General features: G+C 49.4%; 1 protein-coding gene across 5 annotated transcripts in view; it reads left to right on the top strand.

Moving 5' to 3' along the window:
- LOC129384989 (uncharacterized) overlaps positions 1-23,379 on the top strand; it is a 186,831-nt gene that overhangs the window by 66,281 nt on the left and 97,171 nt on the right. For all 5 annotated transcript variants that reach the window (XM_055070756.2, XM_055070755.2, XM_055070753.2 and 2 more), the window contains one exon: positions 20,442-20,496. In XM_055070756.2, coding sequence (XP_054926731.1) covers positions 20,442-20,496 — 55 coding nt within the window. The remainder of the gene's footprint in view (positions 1-20,441; positions 20,497-23,379) is intronic.

Genomic DNA, 23,379 nt, shown 5'->3' with positions numbered 1-23,379 from the left:
GCTTCGCCTTGAAGAGTATAACGCGACAGCATTCAAAGATCTCTGACTGCTTCCTCACGCTTCCGGCAACCGGAGTGTATCTAACCATAAGGTTTCCTGGCAACGATTTCACGTCTTCGCATTACGCGTGCGATGCTCTTACCAAGTGAGCTACCGTGGCCCCGTTTCGCCATCCACTTTCTGGGGTATTTATCTTTTACTACTACTTACTGCGAACGTTATGCACGAAGGCGAACTTTGTGGTGGAGCCACGGCCTCTTGCGTGGGGCCGCGATGCCGTAAAACCCCTCAATAGCTTAGAGTAGCGCCAACCACTTGCCTCCTCCTCCGCTTCAGTCCCGCGCTCGGCGTTGGTTCGACAGTGGCGCCGCCTATGCTGGCCCTGCCGTAGCTGACGACGGCTAACGCGCTACCGGACGAAATCCGCGAAAATGTTCATACGAGCCCTGCGGAGCAGTTCTCGAGGCGATATTTTGCTTCGTCAGTCGGTAACAATTCCAACGTCGCGTTGGAATTGCCCAGAAAAACAGAAAGAGAACAATTATTTAAGGCGGAAAGCGGCCGCACGTTGAGACTTCGTGTTGCTGAAGCACGGCGCATGCACATGGTGTGGTCAAACACGCGCGTAATTACCTCAGTTTAAGGTTTTTTCCTGCGCGAAACTATGTGTAAGTGGTTTCGTAGGTTCATTTACGCACCAGTAGGATACTTTTGTTCGGCCTGCACGTGAGAGATTCCAACTGTCTGGGGCCAGTAATACCTAGCAACAGGGACGCTTCTGCTCCGTGCCTTTTACAGATGTTTGTAGCTCATGCACGGGTTGTGGCAGCCATGAGCAGCGTATTCACACGTAGGCACTCTCGATACCTTAAACAACGTACCAGAACATGAAGTAGTCTTTTATTTCTTTGTTACAGTTCAAGTGGGTGGGATTTGATAGCAAGAAGAAACTTTGATGGGACAACTTGACAGAGGTTTCGAACATAATTATCCCCCTCCCTCATTAGCACCAGTAACACTTCTGTTGAAGTGCTAACTTAATATCCGTATACTACGTGCTTCTGTATTCTTATGCGTTGTAAGTTTTCGCAAGCAAGTAATGTTGCTTTCACTGAAACACTCGAAGCCAAACAAGACAGAGAAAAAAAATGATTCGTGGGTTTTACGTACCCAAAACCACCACCTGATTATAAGGCATGCCGTAATGGGGGACTCCGGATTAATTTTGACTAGCTGGGTTTCTCTAATGTACCCCCAATGCACGGGACATCGGCATCTTTGCATATCTGCCCCATCGAAATGCGGCCGACCCGGACGTGCTTTGCTACCGACGTGCTTTGTCGCAATGCGCCGGCGATGGTGGAAGGAGCGCGCTGGAAAGAAAAAAAATATACAAAAGCGCGTCAAGTGCTTCCACATGACACAGATTGGCCAATGGAAGAGCGGAGGAGACTGGGACGACAGAAGGCGTGGAGGGGAAAACGCCGGGAAGCGCGGGGTGGCGGAAAGATGTAAGAATGGCGCTACCTTAGGAAAATTGAGGGTTTTTACGATGCGGCGGAGGCGAGTGTCAGCTGAGTTAATGTAAGGAACCGGGCGCACCACTCCGTGGCCCCTAAGACACCCATCAAACCGGCGTGCCCAAAATGGCGGACGGGTCTGTGAACGCCGCGGCCGGTTTGTGCGTATGAAAGGGTTTCTTTGACTTTTTGCGTAAAATATTTTTGTTTTCTCGTATACTCAACTTACAATCCGCGAGTTATTATGCCTGTAGATTGTGTGCAAGTCATAGTTTACGATTTTTCTACGTATTTTAGCTTGGGAAATTCAATTAGGTCAGTCAATCGCCTGCATCATATGGAAGGAGTGGGTATACGTGGTTCAAAAATCTTTTTGGGGATTCGATGTCCCACATTGGACGCCGCACGCGCGACGCCGGATTTTCCGCGACACGGGCTCATTAACGCTATCGTGTTAGAACTCGTCTGTCGGATTGTCCAGGGTAAAAAAAGGGGGTACTATTAAAGGGAGAAGGAATCCGACGCAGGCGGAGGGGGAAGAGAATCCTGACATCATGGGAGAAGAAGGGCGCCGTGAGCAATGCTGCAATGCAGCTGGAGCGGAGAGGAAGAAGCGTGCCTTGTATGCAGATTGTACTACACAATGCGCGATTGAGCCCAACGGGGAACTCCCGCTGAGGCGCCGCGTGTGGGATAACTGTGCGACAGCATTGGGAGTGAACTGGATTGAGGCACAAACCCGCATCGCCGCATATTCAACGTAATTTCGTTGATTTCGCTGGGAACGATTGCGCGCGTAGCCTCATATAATGGTGCGTTATTTCAACTGCAAATGTATATTGACACCTCGTTTCTACGCATGCCTATGTTAGCATGGGTATACAACATGACGTTTTAATTGGTGCTGTTGTTGTCAAGGGCGCCGTCTGCTAGCGAGCGCGCGTTTGTGAAGCGGACGCTGGCGGACGCCCAGTCTTTATTTCAGAAAGCCCCTGTAGCAATTTTTTTTTTTTTTGCTTTTACTTGCTTTGGTGCGCCAGCGACTCTTGTCGGCCGGCACCAATTGTAGTTTGAGCCCGGTGGACTGCTATTTTTAGCACTGTTTTCTAAACGGGACACGTAATTTTTTCAAAGAAGCCGCCTATGTGCAACACGAAGCTACGTGAGAAAACATTAGTGAAATCGTGTCGGTGTACGCGTGCTTCTTGTCAGTGGAATATTGATCAGGAGATATGATCAAAGATAACCAAATTATGGTGAAATAAACGAAGTTCATTAACTTCGTGGCGCGAAGACATGCAGATGACTAATGCACTTCGAGGTATATATATATATATATATATAGATAGATAGATAGATAGACAGATAGATAGATATCCCCGCCATTTATGCAAGAGAAAAGTTATTAAATATTCTAATTGCACTGACTAAAAAGTGACAACTCCTGACCGCAATAAGCATGTTCCTTTTCAAAGCTGCACCAGCCCCATGTGAGCTAGTCGACTTTCTGAGGAAAGGAATCAAGGCAATTACTGGACGCTAACGTGAACAACAGTATTAGCGAAAAGACACTGCCTAAGTAGTCACAGGGATGCCTAAGAGGAACGCAGCGATGGCGTAGAGGCAGAGCATGCGCTTCACGTGGAAGAGGACCGTGGTTCGAATCCCGGTGCCGCGCAATTTTCCACCGAATTCAAAAAAAGAAAAACAATCCGCGTGTTGACAAACTTGCATAAAAAGACCTGGAGTGGGGCCTGATCCCGGCGACCAGAACCGGTAACGCACTCCCTCACCAGAGCAGAATTGGCCATCCTGGTGCAGTACTTGGCCACAACATCCTATATGAATACAACAATCAAACCCTGGCCCTCAGTCCCCAGCAGCTGCGAAGCAACTGACCACGGCGGCGGTTAGACCTGTGACGCGAGAGAGGGTGCTGAGAATCTCTGGATCCGGACAGGCAACTATTGAACCTGGCAACATTTTATACTAGAACGTTATCTAGTGAGGCGAGTATAGCAGTGATATTGGAGGAATTAGCGGGAATTAAATGGGATATAGTAAGGCTCACTGAGGTTAGGAGGACAAATGGAGTATATACAGTGCTAAAAAGCGGGCACGTCTTGTGCTACCGGGGCTTAGCGGAGAGACGAGAACTAGGAGTTGTATTCCTGGTTAATAAACACCACAATATCATCAAGGTAGCACAGGCATGTTTTCCACTTGTAGTTACGAAGGATGGTGTCCATCATACGCTCGAAAGTAGCGGGCGCGTTGCACAGCCCGAATGGCATTACGGTAAATTCGTACACGCCATCGGGCATGAAGAAATCTGTCTTCTCACAGACATCTTCTGCCATCGGCACTTGCCAATAACCGGAGCGAAGATCCAAGAATGAGAAGTACTCCGCGCCTTGTAAGGCGACGAGGGCGACATCTATCTGAGGCAGCGGATAGACATATTTACGAGTGATCTTGTTGAGTCGACCGTAATCCACACAAAAGCGTATTGACCCGTCCTTCTTGCGTACTAATACTACAGGAGACGCCTAAGGACTGTGGTAAGGGCGAATGACGTCACGGTGCAGCATATTGTCGACCTACTCGTTAATGATCTGTCGCTCGGCTGCCGACACGCGGTATGGTCGCTGGCGTAAAGGAGGATGGGAAGCAGTGTGGACCCTGTGAGTGATGGTTGTTGTACGCCCCAGAGATGAATGTTGTTGGTCCATTGTTGAGTAGCCGAATACCTGTTCTGTAGCTTGATCCGGAAAATAGAGGAATTCCCGATCAAGCTACAGAACAGGTATTCGGCTTTAACTCAGGAAGAGACCTTAGTATTGAAGCAATGAACGACAACATTATGGGCATCATGAAGGAGTGTGCAATAGAAGAAGTCAGTGGTAACTTTGTTAGACTTGATACCAGTAAGCTATCGCAGGAGACGAAAGATCTGAATACGAAACGCCAATGTATGAACGCCTCTGGCCCTAAAGCTAGGATAGAACTGGCAGAACTTTCAAAGCTAATCAACAAGCGTAGGATAGCTGATGTAAGGAAGTACGATATGGATAACATTGAGTATGCTCTGAGGAACAGAGGAAGCCTAAAAGCAGTGAAGAATAAATTAGGAATAGGCAAGAATCAGATGTATGCGTTAAGAGACAAAGCTGGTAATATCATTACTAATAGGGATGAGACAGTTCACGTGACTGAGAAGTTCTATAGGGATTTATACAGTACCAGTGGCACCCACGATGATGATGGAAGAGGGAATAGTCTAGAGTAATTTGACATCCCACAAGTAAAGCGGGAAGAGGTAAAGAAAGCCTTGGAAGTTATCCAAAGGGAGAAGGCAGCTCGGGAGGAGCATGGTGGGCCGATTGTTCTAGAAAAACTGGTCACCCTGTATCCACAATAATGTCTCATGACCCCGAGCGTGCTGGAATCTTCGAAGAACGCCAACATAATCTTAATTTATAAGAAAGGGGACGCCAAAGACTTTAAAAATTATAGACCGATCAGCTTACTGTTCGTTACCTTCAAAGTATTTGCGAAGGTAATCGCAAATAGAATCAGGAACACCTTAGACTTCTGTCAACCAGAGGACCAGACAGGATTTCGTAAAGACCACTCAACAATAGACCATATTCACGCTATCAATCAGGGGATAGAGGAATGTGCGGACTATAACCAGCCCTTATATATAGATTTCATTGATTACGAAAAAGCGTTTGATTCAGTCGAAACCTCAGCAGTCATGCAGGCATTACAGAATCAGGGTGTAGACGAGCCGTATGTAAACATACTGAAAGATATCTATGGCGGCTCCACAGCCACCGTGGCCTTCCATAAAGAAAGCAACAAAATCCCAATAAAGAAGGGCGTCAGACAGGGAGGTAGGACCTCTACAATGCTATTCAAAGCGTGTTTACAGGAGGTATTCAGAGACCTGGATTGGAAAGAATTAGGGATAAGAGTTAATGGAGAATACCTTAGTAACTTGCGATTTGCTGATAATATTGCCCTGCTTAGTGACTCAGGAGACCAATTGCAACGCATATGCTCCTTGATCTGGACAGGGAAAGTAGAAGGGTGGGTCAAATTTAATCTGCATAAAACTAAATTATTGTTTAACAGTCTCGGAAGAGAACAACAGTTTACGATAGGGTGCGAGGCAGTGGAAGTGGTAAGGGAATACATCTATTTAGGACAAGTAGTGACGGCGGATCCGGATCATGAGAGTGAAATAATCAGAAGAATAAGAATGGGCTGGGGTGTGTTTATCAGGCATTCTCAGATCATGAACAGAAGTTTACCATTATCCGTCAAGAGGAAAGTGTATACCAGTTGTGTCTTAGCAGTACTCACCTACGGGGCAGAAATCCGGAGGCATAGGAAAGTGTTCTACTTAAATTTAGGACGACGCAATGAGCTATAGAAAGAATAATGATGGGTGTAACGTTAAGGGGGCGATAAGAAGAGAGCAGATCGGGTGAGGGAACAAACGCGAGTTAATGGCATCTTATTTGAAATCAAGAAAGATAAATGGGCATGGGCAGGGCATGTAGTGAGGAAAGAAGATAACCGGTGGTCATTCATGGTTACGTACTGTATTACAAGAGAAGGGAAGCGTAGCAGGGGGCAGCAGAAAGTTAGCTGGACGGATGAAATTAAGAAGTTTGCGGAGACAACATGTCCATATTTAGCGCATGACTGGAGTAGTTGGAGAAGTATGGAAGAGGCCTTTGCCCTGCAGTAGGCGTAGCCAGGCTGATGATGATGATGATGAAGTAGTCAGACTAAATCGGGCCAGATCGGGAAATCTTTACCAATGTAATTTCCGTGGCTTGTCTGGCGATCATCTTCAACGTACCATCAGGCGAAATGAAGCAAAGTCATATAGTCTAATCGAATGGTATTTGCTGTTGAGATTGCATTTGATTTCGGAATTCACAATTAAAAATGATGGAAAAGCCGTTTCCGTTCGAATGCAATGCATAACAGCACTTTTAAAAAGTCTCGAAGGTGAGGGGTCGATGCCAGTGGGGACTCTTATTCCGATTTATTGTGTTGGTGAAGAGCGGTGGCTGTTGCGCAGAGGCGCACCAGTTCCTGAGAGAATTAAAGCGTCGGTGCTAATTGGTTGTGCGAAACAAGTTTATAGCTATCCTTCAATATAAACGCCCCGTTTTCGAGCAGCCTATAAATCTGCTAACTTTATTCAGGCTAGGAAAATATTTTTTTTTCAGTCTCGCCACGTCTGCAACCCATCAAACCTGGGTGCCCAATGTTGTACCACAATTGTCTTGTTCAACAAACACAGCATATCTATAAATCTCTCTACGTGCATATCAGGCGTGCCGTTCCTTTAATTGCTTCAATATTGTCCTGATGATAGTCCGCCAGATAACTGAAAACAGTCCTTTATCATACAGAAGCTGCTTAGTTTAGCAGACGTACACTTGGGAACGGCCTTGCATTTAGGAACGAAATATGAGATAAGCGTAACATGTGTTCTCAAGAATCTGACTCGAGATTTTTTTTTCATTTACAACCCTTGAAGAGAGCCGAAGTACGGAGCTACCTTTTCGTTTTATTTTTGTTTAATTAAACTAATGCTGGCGTTTTAGGTCTGGCGATGTGATTATGAGGTAGTGTGTCGAGTTCTCACCACCATGGGTTCTTTAACGTGCGCCTAAGTAGAAGTACACCAGCGTTTTTCCATTTGGTTCCCATCAAATTTTCATCGACCTCGTTTGACCCCGTGAGCTCTAGTTTAGCTGCACAACATCATATCCACTATGTAGCTGCTAATTATGGTGCCGCTTTCTTTCTTTCGTTATCTTTTTTGTTATGCATGGACTGGACAACAAAAGTCACAGGGCTCTCGGACTACAGATTAGCATATATAATGGCTACCTAAAACTATTTTCACCGCCCGATGTCTGAGCGTAGTAGAAGAACACTTAACAATTACTCCGCGTTCTGTTACGCAAGGAAGACGGAAGTATGAATGGAATATTATAGGTGCACTGCAGTTTTCTGCTCTTTTTCTGTAAGAGTACTTCTCGTGAATTTGAGTACACGGAGCGGGATGGAGCAGGTACGCTTTAGTTGTTTGAAGCGGGAAGCAGGAAGTTTAGGTATGCTTCTCCGTCTGTGTTTCGCAAGACCTACTAATGGAAAGCCATATGCGCAAAAATACACATGAGAGACACATGCTGCTTGAAGAGCAAGAAAAATATTTTTCTCCAATATACGTAGCGCCAGACTTAAAAAGGCAGGTCGCGGAAAAGATCAAACTAGAATGCCTCATTCGGAAAATATACAAACTTGCCATAGGACTACTGATTAGCACCATCACGGACAAGTTGCTGCAGTTAGGCCTACCCAACACGGTAGACGAGTTCATTGAAGCGCAATGTACGGCACAATATGAACGCCTCTCTAAGACTAGAGCAGGCAGACACATCCCAGAGATATTAGACATAGGTTACCACACACACCACAGTGTCAAGGTGGACATCCCGAGAGAGACGAAGGAAAGATTGGTAATACCTCCCATACCAAAGAACATGCACCCAGAACACAATAAGGACAGAAGAGAAAACAGAGCGAAGCAAATACTGAAGAAATTCGGCAGCGACAAGGACGCATTGTGTTTGTAGACGCGGCTCCATACAGTCGCAGACGGCGGCTTACGGCAGCCGTAATCGATAGGGAGAAACGGTGCAAGGCGTGCACGACGATACGCACCACAAGTAACGAGATAGCGGAAGAAGTAGCCTTAGCGCTCGCAGTAGCTCAGACTAACGCAACCGTGATAGTCAGCGACTCTCAGACGGCAATAAGAAACATTGCCAACGGCCGAATCTCCCCGGAGGCACTACGCATTCTTCTTGCAGGAGGCCAAAATTACAAAAAGAAAGATAGACGTCACCTGGACACCCGCTCACACCCTCGCGGAGGACGGCAACAACGAGGTGGCACACGACGCGGCTCGAGGGCTTACGGACCGAGCCGCAGTCGCAAGTGACACCCCGACACCCTCCGGGCGTGACGGTGCGGTAAATGAGTGGGAATGGGAGGACAGAGTGGCAACATATAATGACATTACGAAACATTATAGGTTACAGAGGCGCATATTCCCGCGACCTCACGCAAAAGTGCCAAAAAAGCAGTCCGTCGCATGGCGGCAGTTACAAACTAGGACGTATCCGAATCCTGCGCTCTCGGACATCATATGTCCGGATGTATATCCTATGGACAAATGCAAAACATGAGAATCCCGAGCCACTCTGGAGCATATATTATGGGAATGCCGAGGGATAAATAACAATAAAGAAAACGCGGGCTATAGCAGCAGCCTTCGCACGCGCTGGGAAGCCACGCTGCTCAGCCCCGCCCTCGAGGATCAACTATGGGCCGTCCAGCGGGCCGAGGATGCCGCCAGGACCCACGAACTCCTGGCCGTCACCTAGGCGGGGCCTTTGGCGCTCCCCACCAATTCGCAGGGCACACAATAAAGTTCTTTCCTCCTCCTCCAATATCGACCATACAGTAACATAGTAGAATAAAAGCCGACACAGCGGCCGCTATGAGCGCGCAATGATCGACTGGCATTCAAAAATAAAATGAAACAAAGTATAGAAAGACAGGCATCTATTCCTAAGGCATAAATAGGTGTCATCTGGTAAGCGCATTGATAATGCTGAAGGCAACGTTTATGAGGAGGTTGTTTTTTTTCTTACAGCCGTATGGACGGGGCATGCTGATGTAAAATGAGCTTTGAGGCGAGTTCGATACTCCAGATAACTTTTCTGCCACATGATGAGATGTTTTACATTGTGCGTCTGATATAGTATTGCTGGTGACACATCCCTTTTTGTGGGGCTTATTAAGCGAAAGCTTTAGATGCCTGTTCCAAGGTTGCGTTGTTAGCTACAGAAAATATCATGTGACCGCAGGAAGGCCGGAAGCGAGCCAAAGCAAGTGCAGCCGTGTATAAGAGATGATTACTGATTAGCAAAGCAATGATCGATTAATGATTGGATAAGATAAATTAAGATGTATTATGGCGGATTAAGGAGCATTAAGTTAAAGTCGATGAAGGTGGATTAGGCTGAATGAAGGTGGAATACGATGTATGAGGGAGCATTATGATGGAGTGAGGTGTATTAAAGTGAATGAAGGATTAGGATGGATTAAGGAGGTATAAGATCCATCGAGGATTAGCGTGGATAAAGGTCGAAGAAGGTGGATTAGGGTGGACTAAGATGGATTAAGGAGGATTATCGTGGATTAGGATGTAATAAAGTGAATAAGGTGTATTATGGAGGATTAAGGTCGATGAAGGTGGATTAAGGTACATTTAGGAGGATTCGGGCCGAATAAGGTGGGCGAAGGATTGGTATGGACTAAGCTCTATTACAGTTGGCTTTACAACCTTAATCCTCCTCCATCCATTTAATCCAGCCTAATCCTTGTTCATTCACATTAATCATCTTTATTACAACCTAATCCACCTTAAACCATCCTAACGGGTCTTAATACGGCTTAATCAACCCTAATTAACCTTAATCCGCCCTAATCCACATAATGCTGCTTCATCCACCTTAATCTGCTTTCATACACCTTAATCCTCATTCATGTACCTTAATCCACCTTAATCTTGCTTAATACAACCTAATCCACCTTAAAAGACCCTAACCCACTCCCACCAATCCTAATCCGCATTAATCTACCGTAAACTACCCCAATAGGTCTCAATCCACCTTTATCAACCTTAATTCGCCCTAATCTACCCTAATCAACTTTAATCCTCCTTCCTCCACCTTAATCCTCCTCAATCCTTGTTCATGCACCCTAATGCACCTTAGTCCACACTAATCGGTCTTAATACTCGTCCATCTACCCTAATTTACCTTATTTCATACTAATTCGTCTTAACATACCCTAATGACGCGCAAGCCGTCACGCTTCACTTGTATTATATAAATGGCATAACTATCTTCAGGCTTCTTGCTGCAGTTACATGGGCAACAGCACGGCATAGCGCTAGCGCATAGAGCCGAAAACAAAGCCTACAACGTTCGCTACGACGAGCTAAAGCGCCGAGCCACCGAGCTGAGGAGAAAAATGGCGCGGACGAAAAAGAAAAAGAGAAGTAAAACGCAAGATCCGCGCTTTTCGAAGGGCAACAGCAGGCAGACCAAACGTCGTGCAGAAAACGGGAGCAAAACTGGTTGCCGTGAGGGGCGGGGGGACGCTAAAAGGGGCGAGGAGGAGGTGAGCAGGTGGCGCGGTGGCGGCCGAGTTCAAAGAATGGCGGTACTTTCAAATTATCAAGGGACTTTAAGCACTCCGAGCTAACAGGTAACACTTACGCAACGATTGACTACTGCTTTTGAGAGATTTACCTCGAAAATGCCATTTGCGTTGAAGGGGAAGGGATGAGGAGCGATAAGAACGTTGATATCAACAAGGCACTGAGGCAGGGGTGCGTTTTATTCCCCACTATTTCATATGATGAACATTGTAAGGATGGAAACGACGCTAGAAGGAAGTAATATCAGGTTTAATCTCTCATACAAACAGGTGAGTACATCAGTAGAGCAGCAGCTTCCAGGTTTGTTTTATGTGGACGACATTTAGTTGCTCGCTAACGAGAGAGCGGTATGTCACATCCGGCCAATATATGTGGAGAGTAAGGGGCAAATCAGGTCTTAAATGTAGCCTAAAAATCATGTGTTAAGGTATTCAATTAAACAGCGAACAGACAATGACAATACAGGGCCAGGAAATACTTCGCGTAAAAGAATATAAATACATTGGTATATGAATAAGGCCCGGACCTTTTTAACAACAAACAACATCGCAATCTGGACGACAGCTCCGTCACAGCCATGGCGTACATCAATCACTGCTTTTACCCTGGCCTCTGCCTACTTCATGGAAAGAGACCATGGTAATTTTTATCCCAAAGCCAAACACGCGGTTGACAACTTGTAATCTCAAACCTCTACCACTAACCTCTTATCTAGGTAAAACACTTGCACACGTCATCCTCAACCGACTCAGCAAATACATGGAAGACAAGAATATTTATCCATCAGAAATGGTAGGTTTTCGAAAATCTCTCCCGTGCAAACCCAGCTGAACCAAAACCTCTGCCACTAACCTCTTATCTAGGTAAAACACTTGCACACGTCATCCTCAACCGACTCAGCAAATACATGGAAGACAAGAATATTTATCCATCAGAAATGGTAGGTTTCCGAAAATCTCTCCCGTGCAAACCCAGCTGACCAGCTGAACGGTTCCGGTTTGATCTGCTCGCCGAGCAAGTCAGAACTGCTGGTGTTACAACCGAAGTACGTCAGACGTAAGAAGAGCGAAGCGAGGGATTACGAGGCCATCAAGAGCGTGACGAGGAACGGCGACGTGGTCCCGGAGGTCGACAAAATCCGGGTGCTCGGCATGATTATAGACAAGCGACGGGGCAACGGTGAGACTATTTGCCGGTAGGCAACCCGTCTCATCAGACGGGTTGCCAACCGCAAGGCCGGGATGAAGGAGGAAAGCTTGATTCGGCTTGTGCTCTCCTTCGTAATCAGCCACGTCACCTACGTTGCAGCCTTCTACAACTGGATGCAATGTGAAAGGAATAAAATCAACGCCCTGATACGCCCAGCTTACAAGGCGGCGCTCGGACTATTCGAGTGTACGAACACCAACAAGCTCCTGAGCCTGGGGGTACACAATACCCTCGAGGAAATTGCGGAAGCGCAACGGACCGCCCAGCTGGAGCGGCTCTCTATGACCGAAGCCGGCAATACTTGGGCTTCAATACTTCAATACTTGGGCTTCACGGCCGGAGCGAAAGCGGCGAGTAGCGACGTTTCTGTCCCGGACGGAACCCGGCGCCGGATTCGGGTGGACCTCATCCCAAGAAACATGAACCCGGAGTATAACAACGAGAGAAGAGCGGCCAGGGCCAAGGCCCTCATCGACTTTCACGCCAAGGACGAGCACGCAAGGTTCGTGGATGCGGCAGAATACCAGGGAGACTGCGCGGCGTTCGTAGCTACAGTCATCGAGGCGTCGTCCGGCGCGACGAGGGCATCGGCGAGCCCACGGGTCCGCGAGGCGTGTCAGGCGGAGGAGGTGGCCATTGCCCTGGCCATTGCCGACCCCGGGTGCCAGACAGTGTTGTGCGATTCGCGAAGTGCAGTGCGGAATTATGCAAAGGGCAAAGTGTGTGGTGAGGCTGTGCGCGTTCTGTGCTCGGCTGACCTGCAATGACAGAATCGGTATGTTAGAATCAAGTGGTTCCCGGCGCACGCGGGCAACGATGCGTCCGAGAAGCACGATAACCACAACGAGACGGCACACGCAGTGGCGCGAGCGCTAACCAACCGCGTGTAGTGCCAAGGACCGCATGACGACGTTCAACGAACTTACACAGTTCCACCGCCTGGCTCGAAGGACTTTCCCACCCCCGCACCCGGGGCTGAGCCGAGCGGAGGCGGTGCTGTTCAGACAATTGCAGACTGGTTCTTTACCCATCCCAGTGTTAATGACTCATCTATGATATGAGTGAGCGAGTGAGTGAGTGATGTGAGTGATGTGTGCCGCGTGTGCCAGCGGGAGAGGGCCACCCTGACGCCCATCCTATGGGATTGCACCAAGTTCCCCAATGAGGCTTCGACAATTACAACGATTCCGCCGCGACTCGCGGCTGCGGCGGAATGCTACGACCACGAAAGCCAAACCTGGGCCTTCCAGTAGGTCTCGGCGGCTCTTGAAAGACAAAGGCCGAGTGAAACCGACGGAATGTTGCCCCTCAGGGTGACCGACCGCGGGAGTAACACGCGCTGGAGTTGAGTAGAGACCACCCACTGAGACGTCAGGGCCCGCGTCACGGCGCCATTTAGTCATGGTGTCGTTCTGCAGGCGACTACATGAAGTTGTCTCTCTCTATCTCCCGTGCAAGATGTCATGCTTCGAATGAAATGGCATCATTAAACCCAATAGCAGTCTAGATACGCAAGCAATCCTGAGTCTGGACTATCACAGAGCCTTCAATAACGTTTCACATTCCGCCGTCCTCCGGGAGCTTAATCTCATTGGGGTTGACGGAAAGACATGACTACATAGGTACCTTCTTAGCCAACCATACCGCAACCATACACGTAAGGCTGTTTCACATGGCGCAATTTTCACTGAGCGACAGAGCGAATTCCGTCGCTCAGCGATCGCCGCGACGTCGTGGGCTCTACGCGACTGGATTCCAACAAGTTGCTCGCGCCATCAGATGCGGAGATTGTAGCGTCCCGTTGTCGTGTCGGTCGGGCACGCACAACAGTGTGTGTGTCTGTGTGTTTGTGTTCCCAGGGAGATGGGCACAACGAAGCGAGGGCCCTCGAGCTGCAGTGTGACATGAGCCATCACTTCTAGAACAATCCCCGAGACCCCGGCCGAACAACGACGCTTCGGGCAACCTACAGCTGGTCAGCCTCAGGTCGAATTTCGTGGCAGCGGAGGTGTTTGTTACGTCTTAACACGAGGAAAGGCGTTAATCATACGTTTGTTACGAGGCAGCCCTCACCCATTCATCAGCGCCTACCAAGAAGTCAACACAGCGTTTACACCGACTGTTGACGGGTCCACAAATGGCTACTCCCACCACTGCCTGACAGCCTCAACTAATGAGGAGAAGGACCAACGTGAAATGTTACCGAAGAACGGCGCCAAGCTTGGATACGGAGGTTGCTATTCTGTTATTTACTATATGCCTTCGGACGGAGGGAGTTTTCCACGGAAGGGGGGGCACTGTGGAGCGTTGCTATAGCATGCGCGGGGTATTGCAACCGATTCGACATTTGTGATTGACCGCAATACAGTCATCAGACTCCCTCGTCGAGTCGCCTAGGGAAAGACGACGGTATTAAAAGCGTAGATTTTTCGACGATTAGGGCCGATATGTCCTGATGTGAACTCGGAGGCTCAACATGCTCCTGCATGGAGTGTGGTTCCGTAACTGCGGCCATGTAGCTTATGTCAAATAGATGCTAGTTCCTTTATTCCTACTGCTGGACGTAGTTTTTTTATGGGATTGGTGGATTCCTTGTCCTAACGCCACCCCGAGCAGCACTCACTAGGTATACCGGTCGACAGGACGTCCTATATACGGAAGCTGCAGAATAATAGGGCAAAGTGACACACGCTGCAGTGGCGGTTAGGAAAGGCGGAACCGCGACCGCGTGCTGCACAATCAGTGGTGTCCACACGGTAGCTGCTGAGGAAGTGGCCATTGCATTGGCCGTCGGCCAAAGGGGGGCCAAGGTGGTCATCAGCGACTCAAAAACACTGTAAGAAATTACGAGTCGAATATAGAATTGCCGACGTCGCCATTCTCAGGTTTAAGAACCACGAATCTGACATTTCGAGTTGGTCCGCATTCAATACAAATTTCGCCGAAGTGTTTGGCCGCCCCGCCGTCCGCAAGCTACGCGCCGAACAGCGTCTGCGCCAGCGAGCACAGCAACCGGGCGAGACTTTCCCCAGCTATATTGAGGATGTCTTGGATCTCTGTAGCCATGTTAATCCAATAATGGTGGAGGACGAGAAGATCAACCATATTCTCAAGGGTAGTGAGGACGACGCGATTCAAATGCTGCTGGCCAAGAGTCCAGGCCAAGAGACCAGCGTCCCTGTGTCAGAGTTTCGACGAATTGCGTCGCCAACGTAACATCGTACGCCAAAACGTCCCACAGGCTTACTCGGTCTCGGCCATTGCAGATGCCACTAGCCATGTTGATCCTTCTGCTCTCGTCGTTCAGCTGAAGGCTTTCATTCGCGAGGAAGTGGCCCGCAAGGTGTCGCTGCCCCCTCACAGACAGGACACTGCACCAAAGCTACCTCCCGCCGTACAACAAGCCATGCGTGCCCAAGTATCTTACGCACTTACCCCCGTTCGCCCGCCAGCTCCCGTGACGGCATCGCTCTCCTATGTTGACTACCCGCCGCTCTTCGCATCTCCGACGGCACCGCTCTCTTATGCCGACTACCCGTCGCGAGTCACACCTCCGCCGCACAACTATGCTGCCGCTGTCGCATGGCCACCCCCACCGTCATATTCCGTCCCACCACCAACGCTCCTGCTCCTGTTCCACGGCAGTCGCCCAGGTTCTTGGTCGAGCCGACACGTGGCGCACGCCAGACAACAGGCCTATTTGCTTCACCTGTGGCATTGCTGGCCACGTTGCGCCCTTTCGTCGTCGAAACATGCCGTCGCACCATGACGCCTTCGACCAGTTTCCCTACGCGCCACAACATGCCGCCGAAATATGCCGCCCAGATGCCGCTGAGTCGCCGCTGAGACCCTTCGATCACGACCGCCGTTGAGACAGTCGCCCTTCTCCGTCTCCACGTCGACGGTCGCTGTCCCATGTGCGTCGTCGGCGACCTACTGCCGAGGGAAAATAACTAGCGCAGTTCCGGAGGTGAGAACTGCAAGCTCATCGAACTTTCTAAGGCCTCAATTTTCACCACAGAATGTCATTGACATCCATGTCGAGGGAACATCTGCTGAAGCGCTTATCGATACCGGGACCGCAGTTTCCGTCATCCATTAAAATCTTTGTCGCAAGCTGAAAAAAGTCACGACCTCTCCATCTGGCATGGCACTCTGCACTTCCAGCACGCAGCGCGTTAATCCTACAGCTGTACGCACCGCCCGTGTAGTCATCCAAGACGTTTTGTACAGCATCGAGTTTTTTGTGTTGCCCTCCTTTTCTCATGATCTCATCCTCGGGTGGGACTTCCTGTCACGTCATGGTGCCATCATCGATTGTTCTCGCGCGCAAGTGGCCCTTCGCCGCTATGTGACTCGCCATCGGTCGGCGCCGACTTCAGTGTTCACAATGTCTTCGTTGGTGATGATATTGATCTACCTCCGGAGACGTCAGTGCTTGCGACCTTGTCGTGTACTGCCGTGCCAGACTCAACTCTGGTGTTTACGCCATCTGACATGCTTGCTCACCGCAAGGAATTATTTCTCCCGTTCGCCATCCTCACTGTTACGTCTGAATCCGCTTTCATACCCATCTGAAATCCGCACCGCTATCCAGTGACCATACTGCGTGGCGATACCTTGGGATTTGTGCAACCCGTCACGTGTATTTAAGACCTTGACGTTCGCGATGGCGGCCCCCTTTTGCATCTGAACGCCATAACTTCCGTCTCATCGTCACCGCCTTCAGCAGTTTTGGACAATGCCACCGCTGCAGACCTCTCCCCATCTCATCGCACTCAACTCGTTTCCTCGTTCGACTGCAACAAACCATGCTTGGGTCGCACAACAAGTGTCTCTCATACTATCGACATCTGTTCCCATGCCCCCTTGCGACAGAGTGCATATCGCGTTTCCGCAGAAGAGCGCCGAGTTATCACGGAACAAGTGGACGATATGCTGCAGCGCGGCGTCATTCAGCCTTCTCAAAGCCCTTGGTCGTCACCTGTCGTTCTAGTGCGAAAAAAAGATGGCACCATTCGGTTTTGCATCGATTATAGCCACCTGAACAGGATTACAAGAAAAGACGTCTACCCACTGCCTCGGATCGACGATGCTCGTGACTGTCTGCAAGGTGCCGAATACTTCTAGTCTTTAGATCTCCGCTCTGGCTATTGAGAGATTCCCATGGCTGAGGCTGACCGCCCAAAGACAGCTTTCATCACTCCCGATGGCCTGTACGAGTTTAACATTATGCCTTTTGGGCTCTGCATTGCTCCCGCCACCTTCGAGCGCATGATTGATACCATCCTTCGCGGACACAAGTGAAAGATTTCTTTTTGTTGCTGGATGACGTAGTTGTTTTCTCACAGGATTTTCCAACACATCTCGCTCGTCTGCATGAAATCCTGACCTGTCTCACTTCAGCTGGCCTATAGCTCAACCTCAAGGAGTGAAGTTTCGCTGCCCGAATATCAACTGTCTTGGGTCACGTTGTCTCGAAAGACGGTATCCTTCTTGATCCCGACAAGCTTCGCGCAGTCGCCGAGTTTCCAAAGCCCACATCTATCAAGGCCCTGCGGAGTTTCATATGCCTTTGCTCTTATTTTCGACGCTTCGTGCAGAACTTCGCCTTTATTGTGGCATCCTTGAAGAAGTTGCTTACCGCTAGCAAGGGCATTTCCGCGTGGTCACCAGCATGCGATGAAGCCTTTGACAAGTTACGCGAGTTGCTGACTTCACCGCCGATTTTTCGCCATTACGACCCAACTGCGCCGACAGAGGTTCACACCGACGCCAGTGGTGTCGGCCTTGGTGCGGTCTTGGCCCAACGGAAAGCTACGAATGAAGAATACGTCGTGGCTTATGCCAGCCGTACCCTTAAAAAAGCTGAGATTAATTACACCGTTACAGAAAAGGAATGCTTAGCCATCATTTGGACATTGGGCAAGTTTCGTCCTTATCTTTACGGCTGTTCTTTCAGCATCATCACTGACCATCACGACCTTTGTTGGCTCTCCTCATTGAAAGACCCGGCGGGCCGCCTCGACCGTTGGGCGCTTCGCCTGCAGGAATATGACATTCGTGTCGTATACCGCTCTCGTCGAAAGCATTCCGACGCTGACACGCGCTCTCGCTCGCCAATGACACCTGATCTGCCTTCTCTTTCCGTTCCTTCTCCGACCTCAGAGCCGTCGCTACTGACCGCTATTGATATGCCATCCGAGCAACGCAACGACCCATTGCTTGCCCTGCTGCTCGACTACCTTGCCGTTCCATCGGTCGTTCTTTCAACACGAACGCTACGCCGTCAAGCAGCCCACTTTGCCGTGCGAGACAACAACCTCCACCGCCGCAACTATATGCCTGACGGTCGGAAATGGCTTCTGGCTATCCTTCGTCACATGCGCTCTCACCCTCAAAGCGCCCACGCCGGTGTCCTAAATACCTTCACCCGGCTGCGTCAACGATATTACTGGCGTGGCATGTGTCTGTTTGCGCAGCAGTACATTCGATCATGCACCGCTTGCCAACAAAACAAAACTCCCCCACTGCGCCCTACTGGCCCACTACAGCCGCTACCGTGCCCTGCTCGACCGTTTGACCGCGTAGGAATCGGCCTCTATGGCCCGCTTCCATACAGCGGATGTGGAAACCGCTGGATTATTGTTGGCATCGATAACCTGACTCGCTACGCCGAGACCGCGGCTCTTCCCTCCGCGACCGCGCGCGACGTTGCGATGTTCATTCTCCGCAAGTTCGTACTTCGCCACGGTGCTCCTCGAGAACTACTCAGCGATAGGGGTCGTGTCTTCTTGTCAGAAGCAATACAATCCCTCCTTCGCGAGTGCCAGATGATTCACCGGAAGTCGACCGCGTATCACCCCCAAACGAACGCTCTCACAGAGCGCTTCCACCGGACACTGGGCGACATGTTGAGGATGTACATCTCGTCCGACCACACCAATTGGGACGCCGTACTCCCGTTCGTTACTTTCGCTTATAACACCGCGACACAAGCGACCACCGGTTTTTCGCCTTGTTTTCTCTTGTATGGGCGTGAGCCTTCGTGTCCTCGGGATACTATCCTGCCCTACCAACCTGATGCTTCCGAGTGCACAACCATTTCAGAAGTCGCCCGATACGCTGAAGATTGCCGCCAGTTGGCTCGTTCGTTGACCAGCGAGGATCAGGGTCGTCAAAAGACAAGACGCGACACTGATCAGGCCACGCCCACCTTCCCTGCTGGTTCCCTTGTGTGACTATAGATACCACCTCACATGCCCGGCCTTTCTTCGAAACTACTTGCGCGGTACCATGGTCCGTACCGGATCATCGATGACTCCTCCGCTGTGAACTATATCGTTGAGCCCGTCACACCATCGCTTCATTGCCGAGGTCGGGAGACAGTGCGTGTTAGCCGGCTGAAGCCTTATTTCGACCCCCTCATCTTCTCTGCTCCCTGAGTCGCCAGAATGGCTCTTGTTCACATCCGGAGCCAACGTAGTGAAGCAGACGCGCCTCGTGTTTCCGAAAGCGGCTCAGAGACGACGACGACGACCCGTGCTGTGTTTAGCAAGAGAGCTCAACCAATTTCTTTTATTTATTCAATCATATTACCACCCTACTCGTGGCCTATCCCCCGTAGTGGGTTTGTGCCATTGATTGAGGCTTCATTATCATCATCATCATCAGCTCGGGCTGCTCGCTGCTCCTAGGCTGCTGTTTATCTGCTGCTCCTCGCCCTTAATTAAACATCGTTACGTTATTATTATTATTATTATTATTATTATTATTATTATTATTATTATTATTATTATTATTATTATTATTATTGTTGTTGTTATATCTATACATGCAAAGATGCGTCGACACCCGCCGTGGTTGCTCAGTGGCTATGGTGTTCGGCTGCTGAGCACGAGGTCGCGGGATGGAATCCCGGCCATGGCGGCCGCATTTCGGTGGGGGCGAAATGCGAAAACACCCGTGTACTTAGATTTAAGTGCACGTTAAAGAACCCCAGGTGGTCGAAATTTGCGGAGTCCTCCACTACAGCGTGCCTCATAATCAGAAAGTGGTTTTGGCACGTAAAACCCTATAATTTTCTTTTTTAATAGATGCGTCGATTGAGGTGAAACGCAACACGGCTTCGCTGCTCGTGCTTCTTCGCAGAGTCGAATAGATTATGAATTTTTATTGTCTCCAGTGTGCAAAACTAAAAAGTTACTGCTTCCTAAGAATTTGTGCAATATGCAACAAATCACGTTTATTTTACATTATGTGTTGTGTCATCTATTCATAACGTATTTTTGTCATATGTACCTTGGTGTGCCCGCTGAGGTAAAAAGAGCACATAAACAGTCGTACAGCACTAATAACATTATTTGTGTTTTTTGTTTCAGAGTGTAGCAAACGAAGTAGCGGGCGCCTGGATGAATATGAAGTCAGAAATAAAATGTGAGTTCTGGTTTCCAAAATTAAGCAAACTTTCCTGATTCTTAGTATGGGCTGTTTACCACGCAGTCAGCCAGATTCGGGTAACTGGCAAGCTTGACGTTTATTCCATAGTCACTACAGAGAAATGCGTTTTCAGTAAGCGAGCTGTATTATATGCAGGCCTCACGCTAACAAAAAAACTTTAGAAGCAAGGGGCTATATATTTGTTAATTTATTTTTTTAATACATAATGTGGGTACGTGGCGCATGCAGGAAAGGCTAAAACTAGCAGAATGATATATGGAAAACAGCTTGTGGACACAATGGTACAAAAGTGCGAATACATCTGTCTAAAGTCAAGTGATTGTAGTCACCCTCGATGCACTGAAAAACTTAATTGTAGTTATTCATTCAGCATTTATTGTGAAGCAGCGAGGCGCGTAGGTGTTTCTGTCCGTGAGCCTACCGTCACTGCATTGCAAATACCCCAAGCTTGACTGCCTTGCACACGCTACACCTTGGTTTCACATCTTCACCTTTCAGGGACATGGGACCTTGCGTCTAGCTACCGTGGCTATATCAGCAGTACCATCAGGGTTAAAGAAACGAAGGGGGGAAAGAAATCGACGCGTGGCAAAAAAATTTATATATTGAGGCTTAGCATCCCGAAGCTGCTGTGAATTATAAGGGACGCAGTAATGAAGGGCTCCGGATGAATTGTGGTCGCATATAGTTATTGAACGCGCACGCAAAAAATGACACAAGTGTTTCTGATGTTCCGTCGTTATGTGACAGGCGCTGCCGAAACGCTAAAGCCACCTTGTTACTAAGGCGACTGCCATCGAAAGAATGATTAAGCCGCTGAAAAATGTCGAATAACCAGGGATTTTCACGTCATGTCGAAGGCGACACCGGTTGCATTCCTAGCCTTGCAAGTTGATGGCTTCAATGAAAAATAAATGTCGAATAACCGCGATTTGAGCATTGTGTCTTGCGCTTCGTTTGTACGATCAACAACACCGCAATGACCACTTGCTGCTGCCTAGAGTGCAAGCAGTTCTCCTCTTCTGCGGAAAACAGGCCGCATTCATGCATTAACAACTTTTCGTTATGTCAATGTAGAAAAATGTGCTTTGCCGACTGTATTAAAGGACACGCGCTGCATTAAGCCGACACGACGCTATTGTACTGAATTGTCAAAAGTGTAGTGGGTAATATGCATGTGGCACAGTGCGGCCTGCCACCACTGCGGCGCGAGACCCGAGCTCGGGCTGTTGATGCGTGATCTAGAGCTACCTGCGATCCCTCGAACGAGCTGCAATAAACCCCATTTCATTTGGTGCAGCTGCGGGGTAACCTTGAAAACTGGAACTCCGAAGCCGGACGCTACCGACTGCTGCGACCATGCCTGACGAAACCACCCAGGAAGATGCACCACAGCCGCCGACGATCATCCTTTCCGGTGCATTGCGCCAGCGTGATCCTGCCATCTTTAGCGGCACCGGTGATCATTACGTGGAGGAGTGGTTGTCATCTTACGAACGGTTGAGCCAGCATAACAAGTGGGACGGCGTCACCAAGTTGCACAACGTGCTGTTTTACTTAACCGGCGTCGCGAACCTCTGGTTCTGAAACCACGAACACGATTTCACAACGTGGAGCACATTCAAGACAAGTTTCACAGAATTGTTCGGGCGCCCCGCTGTGCGCAAGCTTCGCGCAGAACAACGCTGACGGGGGCGTGCGCACCATCACGGTGAAACGTTCACAAGTTACATCGAACATGTCATTGACCTGTGTAAGCGCGTGAATCCGTCAATGGCGGAACAGGACAAGATAAAACACATTATGAAAGGCATTGATGAGGACGCATTTCAAATGTTGTTAGCGAAGCATCCTCGTACCCTGGCCGAAGTTATCAATTTGTGCCATTGTTTTGACGAGCTACGGAAACTACGCATCTTAGCTCGGCACCTACCGCCTACGGAAGATTCGTTAGCAGCATTGGTTATTGACGACAACCACACAACGTTGCTGACGCAAATAAAAGAATTTGTGCGCGAGGAGGTCGCGCGACAGCTCTCGATTTCGCCAACCACGGGGAAGCCTTCTCAATATTTGGCTCCGGCGATCCGACAGGTAATTCAAGAGCAAGTCACCGAAGCTCTTCCACCTCCGTGTCAGCCGGCTCCTGTGGCCGCGCCCATGACGTATGCTGAAGCCGCTGCACCGGCGCTTCGTCTGCCGGGATTCTCTACTCCGCCTTCAGCGCCTCTCCAGCCAGTGTTCTCTACACCGCCTTCGCCTCGCCAGCCGGTGGCTCCCTTTGTCAGCGCACAGCAGCAAGGTACAAATCCTTGGCGCACTGCTGACAACCGCCCGATATGCTATGCCTGCGGTACACCGGGACATGTAGCGCGCTTCTGCCGCCGGCGCTTGCCGGCCTTCGTGGGCACCGCACGACCACCCAGCTCCGGCTTCGAACCATTCCGTATGCCTCAGCGACCACCACTGAAAGTATACGCTGCTGATGACATACCAAGACCGCAGTCACACCTCTACAGTACTCGTCGCTCGCCTTCCCCTCGTCGGCGCTCACTCTCACCCATGCGTCGTAGGCCCAGTGCCAGTACTACTGAGGCGGAAAACTGATTTCCGCAGTTCCTGAGGCATGAACTGCGTCATCGTCGGAACATCAAAGTCCTCGTTTTTCCCCCACTAACGTTATTGAAGTGTGCGTTGATGGCATCAAATGTCTTGCAGTCGTCGACACAGGTGCTGCTGTATCCGTGATTAGTGAGATACTTTGTCGTGAATTATGGAAAGTGATTATGATGCCTTCGGTAGTATTGCTTAGAACAGCCACTGCACAATAAGTTCAGCCAGTCGCTATGTGCACTGCCA

The sequence above is a fragment of the Dermacentor andersoni genome, chromosome 5 (assembly GCF_023375885.2).
Source record: "Dermacentor andersoni chromosome 5, qqDerAnde1_hic_scaffold, whole genome shotgun sequence".
NCBI classification, from domain to species: Eukaryota; Metazoa; Arthropoda; class Arachnida; order Ixodida; family Ixodidae; genus Dermacentor; species Dermacentor andersoni.
This window is presented reverse-complemented; position numbering and strand designations above follow the sequence as displayed.